Source organism: Hyperolius riggenbachi, chromosome 8 (genome assembly GCF_040937935.1).
Source record: "Hyperolius riggenbachi isolate aHypRig1 chromosome 8, aHypRig1.pri, whole genome shotgun sequence".
In the NCBI taxonomy this organism is placed as follows: Eukaryota; Metazoa; Chordata; class Amphibia; order Anura; family Hyperoliidae; genus Hyperolius; species Hyperolius riggenbachi.
This window is the reverse complement of record NC_090653.1, coordinates 239,071,404-239,091,408: the sequence shown is the minus strand read 5'-3', so window position 1 is coordinate 239,091,408 and position 20,005 is coordinate 239,071,404. Positions and strand designations below refer to the sequence as shown.

Below are 20,005 nucleotides of genomic sequence, written 5' to 3'. Positions count from 1 at the left end.
GATCTGATTTCTGATGGTCAATGTTGAATGGTGCATGGTGGTAAATTTATTTGGCTGCAGTTCGATCAAATCGCATCGTGTATGTCCAACGTTAGACCTTTATCTTTGTTGAAAAACTCATTGAGACTTTCCTATTCATGTAGTTTATAGAACAAGGGTGTCAAACTCAAATACAAAGTGGGACGAAATTGTACACTGGGACCTTGTCACGGGCCAACCTCAATGTCTACTGGCCACCTTCCTTCCTTATAAAGTTCAAAGGCGTCTAGTGGTCCTTCCTCCCGTATACAGTTCCCTGGTGTCTAGAGACCCCCCCACCCTTCCCTATACAGTTCCATAGTGTTTAGTGTTTCCCCTACCTCCCATATGGCTTCCCTGGTGGTCTAGGGCTTCACCTCCAGTATAACTTCCCCATGTGGTCTAGGGCTTCACCTCCAATATAGCTTCCCTGGTGGTCTAGAGTGGGCCAAACATAATGCAAAGTGGGGAAACCACTTGAGGGCCAAATTTAATGGCTCTGAGGGCCAAATTTTGCCCGCGGGCCAGAGTTTGACATGTATGTTATAGAAAGGCAACAGAAGAAATTGAGAGCCCACAACAGTGTAGTGTGTCAAAGTAATGTGGATATAGGTTCTTTGTGTTACATAATTCTCACAAAGGTAGATTACCACACAGGCAACCACTGTATAGGCAGGTGGAGAACAAGAACCTCACACCACTCAGGTTAAGAAGTCACTCTCTGTAGATCCGAAGAAATGGGCATCACCCCTCCACCAAGGGTGGAGACAGTATGAAGTATTAGTGCAACAGAGGCACCAAAAAGATGAATATCCACTAAAAACAGTTTAAAAAGAGAGGCAGTGGTGGACTTAGCTCCCCATAGGTGACTCAATTTGGTCGATTTCAGAGGCACTTGGCTTGTTACAGAGCTCATTTCAGTTACTCCTTCATTTTCCCTGATGAAGCATGTTATACCTTTGAAATGCGTCACACATTGGTTTTTATTTGAAATCAACCAAATCCAATAATCTATGGGGAGGTAAGTCCACCCCTAGCTCCCTTTTTAAACTGTTTTTATTGTATATTAATCGTGTTGCCTCTGTTGTACTAATATTTCTATTGATATACAGTAGTTGTTTGCTTATTGAGATAAACTCAAAAAGTATCAGACAGTTTCCAAAGAAAGAATAAGATTGTTTCAATCATCCTTTCATGCTGTAGGAGACATGATTAGAAAACAAATCCGTCATTTCAGATAAAGAGATAAGGTGAAGGGGAAATACCTAGACACCAGGGGCATAACCAATAGACCCTGCAGGGGATGCAGCTGAAGGGGGCCCCATGGAGGGAATAGATTATTTTCCCTGTCCTGAAAGACTGACAACTAAGGACACAGAAAGAAAACGCTCTCTGCACAATTGTTCTAATGACAGCATCTGCTCAGCCACTAATAAAGAATCAAACAAAGTTTTGCAGACAAAGATTTGTAGACAGCCCCTATTCAGTGTGCAGCAGGGTCTTGTGTATGGTGCCCTGCCCCAACCTCTCCACACCCTCCCCAAGTGATGTGTACTGTAGTGATGCTGGAGGAGTCTGCAGAGCCTGTTCTGCTCCATCAGAGAAGGACAGAGTGAATGAAATAAGAAGCTGGGACTGGGAGCAGACTGGACAGTCAGTTTTCTGCCTGCGTTTTCTGCACACCATGTGTATCTGTATGTGTGAAAACATACATGCTTTATCACTGAAGCTAATGTAATTGATAGAGAAAATACAAGCAGTGCTCCACTGCTGTCTGTAGCCAATTGAAGAACATTGATTCTCAGTTTACTGGTTTACCTGTGCAGAAAGCAAGGGGGGAGGGGCCCCGTCCAAAGTTTTGCAGGGGGGCCCCGTGATGTCTAGTTACGCCCCTGCAAGACACTTATGTGTGATAATCCACTTACTCCAGTCTACGATGTCAGCTGATACCTCATTTGAACTGATGAAGTTTCTTGCAGTAGCAGCAAAACATCTTGTAGAAGAATGCATCAAGGGGAAAATATTGTTTATCTGCACATACTGTGACTGGGGTGAATGGAGATCCTTCACAGTCAGAGAATCCGCATTACAGCCAGTCAGCTGGCATCTAGGAGCAAGTCAGTGATGGTGACCTCCATGTTTATCACACAGCCGTTTACTTAAAGGACAACAGAAGTGAGAGGGATATGGAGGCTGACATATGTATTTGCCTGGCAGCCCTGCTGATCTATTTGGCTGCAGTAGTGTCTGATTCACACCAGAAACAAGCATGCAGCTAATCTGTGAGATCTGACAATAAAGTCAGAAACATCTGATCTGCTGCATGCTTGTTCAGGGTCTACGGCTAAAAGTATTGGAGGCAGAGGATCAGCAGGATAGCCGGGCAACTGGTATTGCTTAAAAGGAAATACATATGGCAGCCTCCATACTGCCCTTGTTTTAGTTGTCCTTTAAAAGGTACCTGAGGTGAAGGGTGGGGTAAATTATACATACCTGGTGCTTCCTCCAGGCTCCAGCCCCCTCCCTGTCCTTCTCCGCCTCCGATTAGCCTGAAGAGGGCTGGAGGAAGCCCCAAGTATGTATCATTTGTAGTTTTTCTCAGGTTCATTTTAAAGTGTAGCTTCACTTTCATGTTAAAAATAAAACTTTTCCAGCAGAGCAAGTAATGAGCTCTGTGAAGATTTCATACAACATTTCTAAGCGTTAGGGTGCATACACACATCCAGTTTTTATTGCCCAATGATTGGTCAATTTTACTAGCACCGTGTAGTATGAAAGCCAACAGATTTTGAATACTATGAACGGATTTTGTAGGTAAGCTCTAATGTTACATGGAAGTGGTAAAATTGGGCACTAAAACCTGGATGTGTATATTCTGTATTTGCCATACATAGAGAAGTGTGAGTTAAGCTTGGCACACACTTGCAATTATGATTGGCCAATCACTGACCAGTCTTATCACCTTCATGTAGTAGGAGCGTCAACAGATATTGAATACTATGAGAAGATTAGTAGGTAAGCTACGTGAAGGTACATGAAATTGGTCAGTTTTTGGCCAATCATAATTGAAAGTGTGCGCCAGGCTTTAGACTTGGTTGACACATGAATCTGTACATTTCCAGTCCAGTCCTGTCAGTTTTGCATCACTTTTCTATCAGTTTTACCTGACTGGACTGGAAAGTTACACCTTTTATGTGTGACCACCGCCATAGAAACACATACTAAACTGATACGAAACTGACAGGACTGAACCGGAAATGTACAGAATAACACAGCCCTAGAAAGACATAACGGATTCCAACTGTCTAAAACTGACAGGACAGGACTGGACACCTTTTTATTTGTGAACCAAGTCTAAGGTGTTTCTACACGCACTAATTTGTTGTATTGAGCTTCCTGCAAATGTGATCCTGCTGACTTGTATGAATGTGAAATAAGGCTGTAATATGACAGTATGGATTAGTTATATTCACAAATGATCACTGTGTCTGCTGGAAAGCATAATTCAGTTTATCTTGGAAACAGAGACTGAACTGGAATGGTAAACTGAATAACATTAAATCATACATTTGTGAATGAAAGTGAAGATTCAGTTAAAGAGAAACCGTAACCAAGAATTGAATGTCATCCCAATCAGTAGCTGATACCCCCTTTCCCATGAGAAATCTATTCCTTTTTACAAATGGATCATCAGGGGGCTCTATATGGATGATATTGTGGTGAAACCCTTCCCACAGGAAACTGTGAGGACCATGGTCCTGGCAGTTTCCTGTCTGTGAACCTCGTTGCATTGTGGGAAATAGCTGTTTACAGCTGTTTCCAACTGCCAAAAAAGCAAGCAGCATCTCCTTCCAATGACACCACCTGCCAGCAGTAAAAATGTCGCCATGTGATAGATGTCAGAATGTAAATCAGGAAGAGGAAAGATTTTACAATGAGCAAACACTGACTAAATCATTTATACATAATTATTGTAAAAAATAAGTACTTTTTTTATTACATTATTTTCACTGGAGTTCCTCTTTAAGGAAAATAACAAACATGTCAAATGTGAATAGAACAAATAGAAATGGGCAGATTTATCTGATCGGCAGCCAATGATAATTTACCAAGCTGACTTCTGTTTGGATGCTGTTGGTTATTGTATTTGCATGTTTTTCAGTGTTTTTATCATTTGTTCTTGTGAAATAACACTCAGCATGATCACAGCAACCAGGGACGTAACTACAAATCACTGAGCCCTTTTTTTTAGGAAAGGTTTAGTAATGGCTGCTCCCAGGTCTCTCCTCCTGACGATTCCTTTTCTCACTGGTATTCTGCTATGTCTTGCAGTGTGCAGGCGGATTCTCTGTTTCCAATATCCGCTCCAGCCGGCATTTTGGTGAGGATGTGCTGAGGTTTGTACGTACGCACCCGCTCATGTACACTTCAGTGTATCCTGTCAACCGCAGGCCACTCCTGCTTCTCTCAGACGCCTCGTACACCTACACGAGTATCGCTGTGGACACCGTGCCGGCCTCGGATGGGGAATACACCGTTATGTTCCTGGGTACAGGTGAGAAAGCAGCACGTAATCACAAAGCACACTGAGCTACATATTTTGCTATGCACAAGTCAGTTTTCTTTTCAGTTGTACAAAGGTTTTTATTTAACAGATTGGTTAAGGCCCTAAAGCAGGGAGGGGACTGTATCTGCTTGTCTTTACCAAAGTGATGCCCTTGCCTCATAACACAGCCCTGGGTTGTTCCCAGTCTATCTAAATTTAGCACAAGTTGCCTAAAGGTGCGTACACACACACTACGGCCGCCAACGACTGGTCCTTCAGACCCTTCCGCTGGTGGTAAATGGGCCATAGTCAAAATGGGAAACTGTTAGCTGTGGGGTCCCACAAGGGTCAGCATTAGATCCAATCCTTTTCAAATGTTTTATTTACCTACTTGGCAGTATTATTATTTTCAGATTTTAGGGTCTAATAGCGGTACAATTTTTTGGCATGCTTTCAGACCCTAAAACGAGGAAAAACAATCATGCTGCTAGAGAGATCTGCAGCTGCCAAGCACTTACTCACCTCCCTGTGATCCAGCGCTGAAATTCTCCCTCCGTCTTGGTGGCGCTGTAACCCTGCAGTGAGATTGCTGTCTGTTGTCATGACGACAAACAGAGACAGAGCCTCCGAGGACATGAGGGAGAATGGCTGCCGGCGTCTGGATCCCAGGGAGGTGAGTTGAAATGCCCACACTCTATACTCTGCACAGATTTCCCGGGGCCTACCAGGAGTCAGGCTCGGGGTTACCGCTCTGAGCTGCGGTTTTTCCACCCCAAGCCTTGCTCGGGGTTAATGCCAGGGATTTTAATGATCTAGTAGATAGAATACGGAGTAATGTTGCCAACTTTTCAGAATTGTAAACACAAAGCAGGATAGAGGCATTTTGCAACAGGATATATGGCTATATGTGCAGACAGGTGAAATGGGGATCATTGCACGGCATGATATCTTGTTCCCATCTCCTCCAACCAGATCGGGGCACCGTGCAGAAGGTGATGATCCTGCCGAAAGGCCCAGAGGAGACAGAAGGTATCACACTGGAGGAGGTGGAGGTATTCAGGGTAAGGCTTCACTCATCTCCTTCTAATACACCCTGGGCAGGATTCAGCATACACACAGCCAAGTGTCTCAGCATCACTCTGTGGAATGTGGACTTGGGGCAATAAATGAGTATTACATTTGTGATTTATACTTTTTTAAACATTTTTTAGTTATAAACTAAAAGTTTTAGCATCCCCTCTGTAGCTGACTCGTGTCATTTGAAATGACCAGAGAACCGCTTGCTTGGTTGCTAGGTAAGCTAGTGTTCTTTTTCAAGACAATAGAATGGCTGTGTTGTTCCTGGTAGAAACTTCTTTTCTTTGGAAACACAGCAGGATTTGTGAATCACCATCCTAAACTTCATATAAAGCCATAGTACAGGTAGTTTTTTATATATAAATTTAATCGGACATTAAATTAATTATACTAAATTGTAGCTTTTGCAAAAGAAAAATACTTGCTGTATCAATTCATAGAACCTCATCCCCACCTCAGCAAACTACAGCTGCCTGCTTGCTCCCCCTTCCTTAGTTATCTGGACCACTATCTCTTTAGTCATTTGTTACCCGAAATGGAGGTCGGGTTGGGGTACCCGTTTTGATTTTTATTGGGTTGCGGGTCAGGTGCGGGTAGCACGTCGGGTGTGGGTACCAAATTTACCAGAAAGCGGGTTGTGGGTTGGGTGTGGGTAGCGGGGTTGTGGGTCTGAAAAATTAGACCCACACAGGGCATTGGGTAGGGTTCCCGCGGGGTACCCGAAATTTGGGTCGGGTTTGATTTAATCGGGTTGCGGGTCAGGTGCGGGTCTGCGGGCACGGATCAGATAGGGGTACCAGATTCACCAGAAAGCGGGCTGCGGGTCTGAAAAATTAGACCCGCACAGGCCTCTACCCTCTGGATTTACCTGGAGTTTCAGTTTGAACTGTTAATTTCTAGGAAGAAAAACTCCTGCACGTCATCATGAGATGGGAAGCATTTTAAAATTCCACCAAAATACCCTCACAAGGTCTTTCTGGGTCCCCTTGCTTCCTTATGAAGCCGTGTCCCTGCATCCCAGGCCAATGGGTACATTGGAAGGGGTGTGGCCTTGACTGACACTTATCTTTCCTTTAGCAAGTTCCCTTAGAGAGGTAAGGTGGAGGACATTAGAGTCTGACAGGAATCACATTAATATGGGTTAAGGGAAAATAAGGCGTATTTACAGAAGTTTTTTTTTTTAAAAAAAACAATTATCCCCATCACTGAAATGTTTGGTAGGTGGGAGGGGGAACTGAATTTAGACATGGAATTCCACTTGAAGTTTCTGACCTTCTGACCATTCTTACTGTACAATTATTAACCATGATTTCATCTTGTGTCACACAGGTCCTGTCTCCTGTTAAAAATATCAAAATATCTTCCAAAAGGGTAAGTGCCATCCTGTTCTAGTCCTGGCTGGGCCAGTAACTGGGGTCACCTAGTTGTGTCACTAATACACGTGTTACAGGCTACCCCCTACTGTACCCTATCGTTTATCCAATAATTGGATAGTACATTTGTATTACTTAGTAATGTTCCAAAAAATGTTTTATTTAATTGCAATCCGTTGCAAAGATTCTATAGCTGAGTGATGTTTCTGTGTAATGCCTGTATCCCAAATCAGTACAGGATAATTTAAGTCAAATAATAGAATTTTATTTTAGGACGTATCCTATTCAATTAAAAAACACTACGGCTAGGTTGCATAGCGCAAGCGTTAAAATGATTGTGAACTGCAATAGAGACTGGACATAGACTTTAATACAAGAAGTTTTAAATCAGGATGATGGCCAACTAAAAATGAATAAAAATAAGCACGCTTTCGGCCTTGCAGCCTTCGTCTGGCTTATATCCTGTTAGTTTGCAGGCTGGTGGTACAGACAGCTTATATACATGCAACATCAAAAGGGAAAACAGATATTTTTTTCAAGCATAAATACATGTCATTAAGATGCCTTAATTCAAACAGACCATCTGAATGGGGTTAGAGGTTATTAGCTAAGATAAGGATCCTTGTTTACGCCATGCTCACAGACCTGGGATTAGGATTGACCCAGAGGTATCGTAAATTCTTAGTTCACAAGTTCAGCTAGAATGGCTGAGAAAGTTTAAATATCATCAGTCTCATACCAATATAAAAAATTGTTGTCCTTATTCAAACGGTTCTGCACAGCTTTGAACCAAAACGTCAAATGATCGATTAATAGCAGAAACAACATTTATAAATTGAAGCCACCCTTCAGGGCAGTGACACGAAGATCATCCATGCTGTGTCCGTTGGACCGAAAGTGTGTAGCAACTGGGAGTCCAGATTTGGTATCATTAATAGTGTGCCTGTGTCCATTCATACGTTTGCGCAGAGTTTGTCCAGTTTCTCCCACGTACAGAACATTGGGGCATTTGGCACACATGATCAGATATACCAGATTGGTCGAACCACAGGAAAATGTACCTTGTACTCTGTACTCCTGTTGTGCACCTGGTATCGTTACCCTGTCAGTGGAGTAAATGTGTCTGCAGGTCCCACATATTTTTTGTCGGCAGGGTGATGTTCCGTTTTGTTGAGGCCTATTCAAAGAACTCCTGACAATCATCTGTTTTAGATTGTGTGGTTGCCGATATGACAAGAGGGGAGGTTTAGGGAATATCTTTCTCAGTCTGTGATCCTTGTGTAAAATGAGATGAAGTTCCTTAGCAATCCTCCTTAAGATTTCCAGGTGTGGGTTGTAGGTGACAACCAAAGGGACACGTTCCTCTTTCTAGTTTTGCTTATATTTCAGGAGTTCAGTCCTGGGGATGATGCTGGCTTTCCTGATTTGGGCCTCAGCCATAGGAGGACTGTAACCTTGTTTAATGAAAGCACAAATCGATAAAAGATTGCACACCACGGTTGAGGTGCTAGGACCCATAAACGATAAACAGAAAAATCCAGGAGGTCCGCACACTCGAAGAATAAGCATCCAAGTTTTATTCAAACATCGTGACAAAGTTCCATTCCAAAGACCAACGATTCGTTTCGGGGCCCCGTGGGGTCCCCTTTGTCAAGGCAACACGAACAGAATGTTCGTGTTGCCTTGACAAAGGGGACCCCACAGGGCCCCGAAACGAATCGTTGGTCTTTGGAATGGAACTTTGTCACGATGTTTGAATAAAACTTGGATGCTTATTCTTCGAGTGTGCGGACCTCCTGGATTTTTCTATTTTTTTGTTTAATGAAAGTGTTCTTAAGGCTATCCAGGTTCTTGTCTCTGTCCATGCTGTCAGAACAAATCCGGTTGTACCTTATAGCTTGGCTGTAAATTATAGAGTTCTTAATGTGCTTGGGATGAAGACTGTCATATCTTAGGTATGTGGGACGGTCTGTAGGTTTGCGATACACAGAGGTTTGTATGTTGTTACCCCTGATGTATATGGTGGTGTCCAGAAAGTTAATCTCTGTGTGAGCGGATCGGAACTTTTACAGAGAACATCTCTTTGCTTTGCCAACAATCCCAGCAAACCACTTGTGCCTTACATGTGGCAGAGCTTTAGGATCCCACATCAGACTGATAAGCCACAGGTATATTGTACCCAGTCATTCTCCTTTGTATGATGTTCTTGGTTATCGTCGACAACAACAGATGAACATATTTACAAAAAAATACACCATATGATGGCAGCCGGATCTGACAAATTAATCAGTTACCCAGATTTGAAGTTTGGTTCGATTTGTATCAGATTTCATTAGAAATCTATTAAAAATTATTTAAAACGCTGGCCAACGCTGTCTTTTAACCAACTGATCCAGTGCAAAGCTGTTCTGCTGCTCCCCGCATGCAACCGATAAACAGCTCTTTCCTGATCAACTTTGAATGATAAGTCAGCTGAGATTAGTTAACTGAGGATCTGGTTTTGAAGAAATTTTTGTTGAAATCGAAAATTAAAAATAAATAAATTTGTGTAGCAAAAATCTCCTCCTTCTTTGGCTATCCTGTGACAAGGGAAATTGTGTCTGAGCTTCTGTAAGGAACATTTTTCTAATTTTTAATGGTTTAAGACCGATCAGCATTAGTGTAAATATGAACAGACAGAAGGTGAAGCTGTATTGGCTGAGATTCCATCACATGACTGGGACTCCAGTAGTTGGGTTGATAAGAAGGTATAATTGCCCCTCACATGTAATGTTATTATATTGCAGCACCAGCTATACGTGTCTTCAGATGCCGGGGTGACCCAGGTCTCTCTTCACCGATGCGCTGCCTACGGAGACTCCTGTGCCGACTGCTGTCTCTCCAGAGATCCGTATTGTGCCTGGGATGGAAAGGCCTGCGCCCGCTACACCCCTTCACCCATGAGGTAGGAGTATGATGGAAGTGATAGGCATATGCAGAGACCATTAGAATTATCTCCCACCCAGCTGGCACTGAGCCCTGATGAATGTAATAGGCAGTCCTGCCCCGCCCATCTATGGTCATCCCATCTCTCTGGACATTTTGTAACCTAATGAAAATTGAAATAAATAATAGCCCTGCTTGCTAGGCAGCATTGTGACAAATACTCAGGGGTTGTGAGCCGCTGGAGCCATGGAAAATCGGAGCACAACACTTCCCTTTGTGTGCTGGTTGGGCCTTCCCTTGGCGGGATGCTTGGCATCTGAATCGGCTGTCATAAGCCTGAGAGTCATAATGCGGAGCTGGGAAGGTAGGCATCTATGTGAAAATAGTGTTTGCATACATAATTTGCTCTAAAAAGGAGCTGGCAGCATGAAAACTGCATCTGTCTAAGCACTTACAGTGCCCATACACTAACAGATGGCCATCAGATTCAATCATCAGATAGATCCCTCTCTGATTTAAATCTGATCAAAGAGGGATTGATTATTGCCACACACTAGGCACAGATTTTCATTAGATCTATCGAAAATCTGTTGAGCTGCCACTGCCTGCCGCCAGGTCTCCAGCATCTAATGTGCTCTCCCCCAGGCCATGCAGTGTTGGCAGCTGAGCATACGCTCACCTGTTCGCCAGTGTGCCCCTCCTGCCTCCATTGTCGCTGTGGCGTATGTACTCCATGGCCTGGGGGGGGCACATACGTTATATGACCACAGCCACCCCAGCGGCAATGAAGACAAGACCTGGAACATTTATATTGTGCTTTTCTCCTGGCGTACATAAAGCGCTTCAGAGCTGCAGCTACTTAGGGGCATCCTCCATGGGCGACCACGGTCATTAGGGAGCCTTGCCCAAACACTCATTACTGTTTTACGCACTGGCTTGAGCATGGTCCTCAAATCCCACACCAAAGGCAACAGCCTTACCATTACGTAATCCAGCTGACCCTGAAGAGGACACCAGCGGACCAGAGAAGTGCACCAGCAGACAGCTGAGTCTGAGCTCCGCTGCAACAATCTCCACAAGTCAGGAAAGTGTGTGTGTGTGTGGGGGGGGGGGGGGGGGCGGCAATCGGTCATTCTGAAGCCTGCTGCCATGCATCTGACCGCCCCCTTTTGAGCGTGATCTTTCCAGACTTTGCGTTTGATAGTTTTGATTGATTTCAGCCAGAGATCGATTGAAATTATGTAGCCATGTTGTCACATCGATCTTGGGAAGAATCAAACATAATGATTGAAACTGTCATCAAAATCAAGCAAGCGTCTGGGCACCTTTACTCCAAACATGTGTCCGCCATACTACTTCCAGGGCAAAGCTGCTGATTAGATCTTGTCGTGGTCACTAACAGAGGGGATTACTATCTCATGGAACGTTTCAGCAGGGGACAGACACTGAGGTATGTGTCTGTTCTCATGCCCTCACCACTGTATGGCCTCTGTTTCTGCAGCTCTGGTCGCCTTGAGTTGCTTTAAGACGTGGGTGACTTTATTTCTTAAATTAATGCCTCGTACATACAAGGGATTTAGGAAGTGGGGCATACAACTGAAGTAAGGGGCGGAAGACCACGTAAAAGAAAATCCTGAACATGAACTTGAATGGTTTTGCTGTTGTTGTCACTGCTTTACAGTAGGATTTGTGCTTGTTGGCAAATAGGCCTAGCGATCATATTTGCAGGGCAGGCTGTGAAATATCAAGCTTATGATTGGCTGCAGTGTCACTCCAGCTGTTGTTCTTGTATTTCTAGGAGGAGTCGGCGTCAGGATGTCAGACATGGAGACCCCATGAGGCAATGCAGAGGATACAACTTGCAGGGTGAGCGAAGTGTTATGTGTGCAGATCTCCTCATCAGAACAGCAGCCAGTGATCACACAGAGCAAGACAGTGGGCGTGCCTCTGATCTTTGCTGTGCGAGCCTCCAGCAGGCTGAATTGTGGTCAGATAGGATAGTGACTAGGGATGATCATATATATGCAAATTATCCTGAGTTGATGCAAATGTATGCAAATTCTTAAATGGCATACATTTACATAAAATTTGCATCATTTCAGAACAATTTGCATCTCATTGATCATCCCTAATAGTAACTGCAATGACAAATGTGAATAGTACATTAGTAGTACATTAATGTGAATGAGCTGTAGCAGGGGCGTTGCTAGGTTCCTAGGAGATCCGGGGTACCCCTGGGCACCAAGAGGGAATGAATGTGCAGCACGCCGCGGCAAAAAATGGGCTGGGTCATCTTGTCACAGGAAAGTGGGCGTGGTCATGAGTGGGGCCAAATGTACATGAACATAGCAGTGGTATAACTTAAATATATTAAATAGGCAATATTTCACATAAATAAGCCCCATCACCTGGCTTCTATCTTATCTTCGGGCTGGCTGGCTTGTGTGCTGTACTCTGGCGGATATGCTGGGCTTGCTCCGTGTCCACGGGTAGCATGCGCCTCTGTCTGGTCGCCGGCGATCTGAGGTCTGAGTGCAGAGGCAGTGGAGACCAGGAGCCGGCACTCGGGGGTGGGGGGGGGGGGGGAGAACAGGATTAGTTTCTGAGCTAAATTAACCTAACCCAGGGCGAGGGTGTATAATTAGCCAGGCATAGTTGCGTCCAGTATAGGATAGCCCATATAGTTGTCACCAGTATATTGCCTAATGATATTAATCCAGGGATTTTATCTGATTGCCATCTGGAGTCGGGAAGGAATTTTTTCCCTTTTGGGGCTAATTGGACCATGCCTTGTAAGGGTTTTTTCGCCTTCCTCTGGATCAACAGGGATATTTCAGGGAGCAGGCTGGTGTTGTACTTTATACTGGTTGAACTCGATGGATGTATGTCTTTTATCAACCCAAATAAATAAATAAATAACTATGTAACTAAGTATATGTTAGGTAGGTGCCTCCAGTATAAATTAGATAGGTAGGTTCCCCCACTATAGGTTAGATTAGGTAGGTTCCCCCACTATAGGTTAGATACGTAGGTGCCTCCACTATAAGCAGGAGGGGTGGTGCTGGGCACAGGTAATTACAAACTCCCCTTCCTCCGCCATCCTCGCACGCAGCTTCCAGCTTCTTTCTACTTCCCCCCCCCCGGCATCCATCTGATTGGTAACAGTGCCTCCTGTGATGACATGCGGTTACGTCATCACAGTGGGCGCTGTAACCAACACTAGGGGGAGGAAGAAGAAAGAAGATGGAAGCTGTTTGTGGGGATCGACAAACAAAAAATGATAGCACTCAAAGGCTGCAACTGGCTTATAAACCATCAGGGGCATGTACAGACCCCCAGGGGCTAAATACATGCCTTGAATCCAAATCAGATGCAAAATTATGCACAATTTTAAGTGCAAATTTATGTGCTAGTGCCTAATCTAAAATTTGAATGCAGATTGGATGCAGGCTACCACAAGTATACTTAGAACATTTTACATAGAGAAGAGGGTGTAGGCAGCGCTGTGTGTGTGGGGATCACAGAGGAAGGTGAGGCTGTAACTACCTGTGTCTGCTTCCCTTCCACCCAGTGCCCCCCCTCCTGCAGCTCAATCTGGCCGAAACGTCCCTGGGGGAGGGAGGCTCACGGCCGGGGCACCCTGCTATAATTGATCCGGGGCGATGCCCCCGGATCCAACCCCCTAGCAACGCATGAGCTTTGGCAAGAAAGTTAAACACTTCTAACATAGGGTGGAGCTAATAATACTTCAGGATTGCATAAACCAGAGTTCCTGTTTAATAACTGTCATGTTTCTCTTTCCCTGGTATAATAAACTTGCACTGTAAGAGCTGACAATAGAATGTTTCTTGTGTTTCAGTGGACAGAGGGGTCTCTGAGCGACTGCAGATAGGAGTGGAAGGTGGGAGCGTCTTTCTGCAGTGTGATACTCATTCTCCACTGGAGAGCGTCACTTGGCTGCTGCAGCGTGAGGGCTCACAGCATCGCAAGGAGGTCAGTCTGCTAAAGCTTCTATAATAAGCCTGATGGCGCTTACTAATATACTATTTTCACGGTACTGAGAGGGTTTGTAAGTCTTACCGGGTCTTTGTTGTTAGGACAGTAAGCTGATTGAGCCACGAGTTCTGTTGGTTTAATATTGTGCCCAGATATCAACAAGCAATAATAGGAACATATTACTTGCTGGATCATCTTGGCTACCTTCCCAGCATTATTCCCCTAAGCAGCCCGCTTAAAATCATATCCTAGTAACTCCCCAATCCCAGATTTAAAGGGTACCTGAACTGGCACTTGACATATTTAGATAAACAACAGGTACATACTGTATAGTAATAGTACTAGTCTTACTAAGAAATTGTCTGAAGTCCTCTGTTTTACTGTACAGTTTAGGTTGTACATAACTGTGAACTACAATGGAGACTGGACATAACCTTTAATACAAAGCCTGCATGCAGCAAGTTAGCATAACACGATCTGTTACAGTGCAGTACTATGAACAGCCCCATAGAATTGTACGGCCAATGAGATGGCATGCAAAATTATTCTGCAAGGCAACCAACATAGTGAAAAAGTGCCTTAGGGAGAGAAGTACTAGGACAGCACTAGATGCTTGGACCGACAAACCTGATGGGGGTAGGATGGATCCTACTGTGCCTCCAGACTAGGATCAATACACAAGCAACAAGAACAGAAGATGTCCGGGCACCAGCAGCTGCAGAGCAATCCACCACTTTATTTACATCCCCATCACCAGCAGATACAAGGCAAAAAGACAAGGCCTAACAGCCGTTTCACAACACACGTTGCTTCCTCAGAGACCAACGTGTGTTGTGAAATGGCTGTTAGGCCTTGTCTTTTTGCCTTGTATCTGCTGGTGATGGGGATGTAAATAAAGTGGTGGATTGCTCTGCAGCTGCTGGTGCCCGGACATCTTCTGTTCTTGTTGCTTGTATAGTCAAAAAGTGACCTTTGTGTTGAACCGCAGTTCTGTTATTGATCACCCAATTATTGCGCTGGATTGATCTGCGCTAAGATCACATGATTGGTGTGTGGTCTCTGCAGCTGCTGCTCCGTCACAGCCATGGTCTGCACCCCATGAATTGTAACATTTGAAAAATCTGACCAATGTACCACACGTGTGTTCAATTTTTCCAGATGCGACTTTCCCTGCAGCACCCCCTGCTAGTCAGCTGTGGTGCTGTGAGTTATTATGAAGTCTATTCATTCAGGCAGATAGTGTAGAATGAACAAGTAGAGTGATGATCTCTTGGGGAGGGTTGGTGTTCCAATCTGGGTTTCCTAATGCCCAGAATATGCCACACACCGCATTTCAGCACCACAGCTAACGGAGGAGATCTCGGGTAGGTCACTTGTGTGCGGTTCACGCTGCGCTTCACAAGACTCTCATTGTAAGGACAAAGCTGGATTTGTAGTTTACTGCCCAAGGCCCACTATCACCTGCTACCCCCCTCCCAACTCAGCAGGGATTAGATTGTAGTCTCCTCTGAGGACAGTTAGGGCTGGTTCAGACGGGCGTTTTTGTGGCGTTTAACGCAGCGTTTCAGACGCAGCGTTTTTTGGGATCTACTGCCATCCCATGCAAGTGAATGGGAGCGTTTAGAGCTGGCTTTTGCAGGCTTTCATGAAAGCCTGGCAGTAGATCCCAGCGTTGCGTCTAGTCTCAAAAGCAACATGCTGCTTTCAGAGGCAGTAAACGCGAGGAAACAATAGCAGAGACCAGAACTGCTAGCCTTGAACGCTTTTCAAAAGCTAGCTTTTAAACACTGGCGTTTGAACGCAATGCCAAGCAAAAGCTCAGCAGACGCCCGTGTGAACCAGCCCTTAGAGACATGTTGACAGGGATTAGATTATCACAATGGTGAGCAGCACATTTGGTGAGTGATAGGCAGCTCAGTGATCGCTGTAAGTACCCGTTTGCTGCTCCTTCATCCCCGAGTGCAAGATCTGGCTGTTGGTAGCCACTCACCACTATGTGCAAACAGTGTAGCAGCACGAATGTTCACCAGTCTAACTGCTACTGCTGCCCACAGCCTGCTCCTTGCTTTCCTGGTGCCCTAGGCCATGACCTTTGTAGCCTTGCCTGAAATCTGGCAATGATAAAGGAGGCAGCATCTAAGTCACATACAGGGCAGCATGGACTGCAACCCCAGGACCCTCTCCACTAGCTGAGCTACTGTAGTGTGGGGTGTGGTGCAATTCAGGATTCCCAATTAGGAAACCCAGATTCAAACACCAACACTACTCTTGGGCCTTTCCTTTAGCATCACACCAGCCCAACAAGAACTATTTAACCTCTTTTAGGACTGCAGTGCTAAACCCCCCTAGTGACCAGGCCATTTTTAGTAAAATTGGCCACTGCAGCTTTAAGGCCAAGCTGCAGGGCTGCACAACACAGCACACAAATGATCCCCCCCCCCTTTTCTCCCCACCAACAGAGCTCTCTGTTGGTGGGGTCTGATCGCTCCCCCCATGTTTATTTTTTTATAATAAATATTATATTATTGTTTGTTTTGAAAAAAAAAACAAAACCGTTTCTTTAAACCCCTTCCCTCCCTCCCCACAGCCAGCCAATTACGGCGATCGGCTGTCACAGGTTTCTGCCTATGAGAGCCGATTGCTCTCTTGTCCCCCAGGGGGACAGCCGTATCACACGGTTGTCCCCAGTGCAACGCTGCTGCTGATCGCAGCGCTGCACAGTGTAAATAGACGGCGATCACGCCGTCTAACAGACTGAATGCGGGGCGGACCTCCGCCCCCCAAGCAGGAGATGCGTGCGCACGGTCTCCTGCATTAGCTGGCCCCAGGACTTTACGCCAATCGGCGTTAGGCGGTCCTGGCGCTGCCGTGGCGGCCACGCCCATCAGCATGATGCGGTCGGAATGAGGTTAAAAAAATGTATCATCAGATATTACCCTCTTGAACAAACAACTCCCACTATGAAAAGTTTGGTGCAAACACTGGCTCCAGGTGAAAGGAAATTGCATTGGGATCACAACCCATCACTTACTGTCTAGAGCCACTGTCCTTCTGTAACCTTGGCCTCCGCTACTGTATACCAACCCCCCGAACTTACTTCCTGATAGGGAGGGTCAGTGCGGATGCCTGGCGACGCTCATCTTTGATCCCGAGGCCCGGACACTCTCCTCTCTTTATGATCACATGACCCTCCAGAGCAGCTAATTGTCTGCTCTGCTGCTAGCTATAGTACAGAGCCAGGTCCCGTAGTATACCGCCAGAAGGAGAGGCACACGGACAGATGTCTGTGCAGCTCTCCTCCATTGTTAGGACTGCAGTGATCACATGATTACTGTGGTCATGTGACATGCAGAGCGGCAATTGGCCGCTCTGCTACTACCTACGGGACCCAATGATTGGGGAGGGTGACAATGGCCATGTACACACGCTGTGTGTCGCTAGCACAGCGGGTTGATTCATTGGGGGGGGGGGACTGGGAGAACAATATCGCAACAGAGGCTGAGCATTATATGCAGACCCAGCCTCTGTGTGCAATTAGGATTTTTAAAACCCACCTCGGGTTCTCTTTAAAGAAGGTGTCACTGGTTGCAGCTTATTTGAGGCGGTGCAGCAGAGTGGGATTCTCACCATTTCCTCCAACACACAGCAGATGCAGCAGCCATTATCACAGAGGGGAAGGCAGGAAAAACTAGGTGTGGTTACAGGAAGTTCATCAGCACTGTGTTAGGAAGTCACAGTTACAACTCCACCTTAGTTATCACAGTTACAACTCCACCTTAGTTATCACAGAGTCAGTTCCGTCTGGCCACATTATTACTGAAGATGGGAGATTTTACCATCTACTGCTTTATTAATAGATGTTTTCTCTATAGGTGCGACTTCAAGCCATGGAGGGAGGAGCAATCCTGCGCTCAGTCCAGGCAAACGATGCCGGACTTTATACCTGTTTGGGCACAGAAAATGGCTTCAGACGTTCACGAGGGAAGATCAGACTAAATATCTTACCCAGAGATGTGCTGGAAAAATTGACATCTTCTCCGACCTTAATACCTCCGCCAGCCCAATGCCCACCCATCCGGAAACAGAAGCAACGACCACAGGCCGACAGGAACTGAGGATGTAATGACACTGATATTGAGACAGAGGGCGCTGTCCAACAGCAGCCAAAAGACCCCTTTCTTCAACACAAAGACTCCAGTCACGGGACTCCTGTGTGGATGGAGCCTTCCCCATCATCGAATGCAGAACGCGGTGAAGTTGAAGTAGCGGGTGAAAGGAGTTAGCATTAGTGAGACATTCCAGAACGATACGTTGTATAGAGAACTGTGTGTATGTAGCGAGATTGATGCCGTGTGAATTTTCTCTATTTATCACAAACACTGGATGCCAGATTTCATGTTATGGCCTGAGCCAAAGCTGCTTTGTGTATAAGCCTCAATCACTCTATGGCACCACTGTGTGCCCAGCATAGCGCCCCCTTCCCTCCATGCTGATGAATAGCACATTGAACTGGACAAAGCCTCATCATGGACGCCACTGGCACACCTCTGCCCTCCCCCGCCATATCTGATCTGCAGGCACAACAGAGAGATTACATTTATTTTATAGCTGTGTTCCTTGTCCTTATGTAATGACTGGTTAAACTATAATGTGTTCTAGATCATGATTCATGTATATACTGTAAATAGTTTCATAGTTTTTGCTTCATGCTGCACAGTTTTTGGTTAAACAAAAAATTAAAATTGTACCTAATCCAGACTTTTAAGCTAATGTGGAACTATGTTACAGAGAATGTTTGTTGAAAGAACCAATAAATCCTAAATAAGTTATCCTAATCAAGAGTAATTACAACAATTATTGAAAGTAGCACCCCAGTCAAAAAAAACTGTACCCATCAAGGGGTAGAGGAGTGGAGTTCACATTTTTGGTATACTCACCTTCACTCTGGCACAGACATTTTTCACCTGATAGTTGTCAGCTCAGTGTTCTGGCAGTGTGACTAATACCCACAATTTCTATTCCCAATAAATTACTCCATGCCAGAAGGCATAGAGAAGGAGCTGCTAGCAGTGGGGAATAAAGTACAACTGTTGTGAGTGGTATATGGAGGCTGACATATTTATTTCCTATTAAACAATACCTTTTGCCTGGCAGCTCTGCTAATCTATTTGGCTGCAGTAATGTCTAAACAACACCAGAAACAAGTATGCAGCTAATCTTGTCAGATTTGATATAATAATGTCAGAAACACCTGATCTGCTGCATGCTTGTTCATGGTCTATAGCTAAAAGTATTAGAGGCAGAGGTTCAGCAAGATAGCCAAGGAAATAAATATGGCAGGCTCCATATTCCTCTCACTTCAGTTTTCTTTTAACTACTTTAAAACCGCCCCACACCAATGGGCGTGGCCACAGCAGCAGCCCCAGAACCACCTAACACCAATTGGCATTAAGTCTTGGAGCTACAGTTTCCCAGGGAACGGCCACGCACATGCGCAATCATTCCCTGCCAGTTCACGGCAATCCCCAGCCTCCGATTTGAACAGGATGGCGATCCCTGGCCAGTCTGTGCATGGAGGGGAGGGATGAACAGCCGTATACAGGCTGCTAAGAAAAAAAATGACAACAGCCACAGCGATCGGACACCTCAGGCGGCATAAAAAGGCAAGTCCGATCACTGGGCTCCTTAGCTGGGCTTTGCAGGAGGCTGAGAAGCCTGCTCAGCCCAGTGCAACAACAAAGAGCCTGGTCGGTAGGGGGTTTTAACACTGTGGTCCTCAAGTGGTTAAGACCCCTATAATCATTCAAAATGCCAGTCCAGATAGGTGAATATATAATTTTCTCACATCTAGCAAGTACCTATTTCTATAGCATTCCATACAAAATAAAAACACAAATAAAAGACTGAATAAAAAAAAATTCTCAAAAACAGATTGTAGCAAGCATGCAAAATTGGCCCTTGCCTATTAACTATGCTAACTCATCAGGTCACCTCGAGTATCCTTTATTTGTGTACTAAGCACTGTACATGCCCATGTTCCTTTTTTTTTTCTTTCTCCATCTGAAAGAGT

The 20,005-nt window shown here is 45.1% G+C and overlaps 1 protein-coding gene across 2 annotated transcripts in view; it reads left to right on the top strand.

Moving 5' to 3' along the window:
* LOC137527678 (semaphorin-3F-like) overlaps nucleotides 1-18,770 on the top strand; it is a 224,494-nt gene extending 205,724 nt beyond the window's left edge. For both annotated transcript variants that reach the window (XM_068248415.1, XM_068248414.1), the window contains 7 exons: nucleotides 4,351-4,573; nucleotides 5,537-5,625; nucleotides 6,971-7,012; nucleotides 9,801-9,958; nucleotides 11,738-11,805; nucleotides 13,799-13,932; nucleotides 17,808-18,770. In XM_068248415.1, the coding sequence (XP_068104516.1) occupies nucleotides 4,351-4,573; nucleotides 5,537-5,625; nucleotides 6,971-7,012; nucleotides 9,801-9,958; nucleotides 11,738-11,805; nucleotides 13,799-13,932; nucleotides 17,808-18,050 (957 nt within the window). In that variant the 3' untranslated portion in view covers nucleotides 18,051-18,770. The remainder of the gene's footprint in view (nucleotides 1-4,350; nucleotides 4,574-5,536; nucleotides 5,626-6,970; nucleotides 7,013-9,800; nucleotides 9,959-11,737; nucleotides 11,806-13,798; nucleotides 13,933-17,807) is intronic.
* Nucleotides 18,771-20,005: the final 1,235 nt, after the last annotated feature.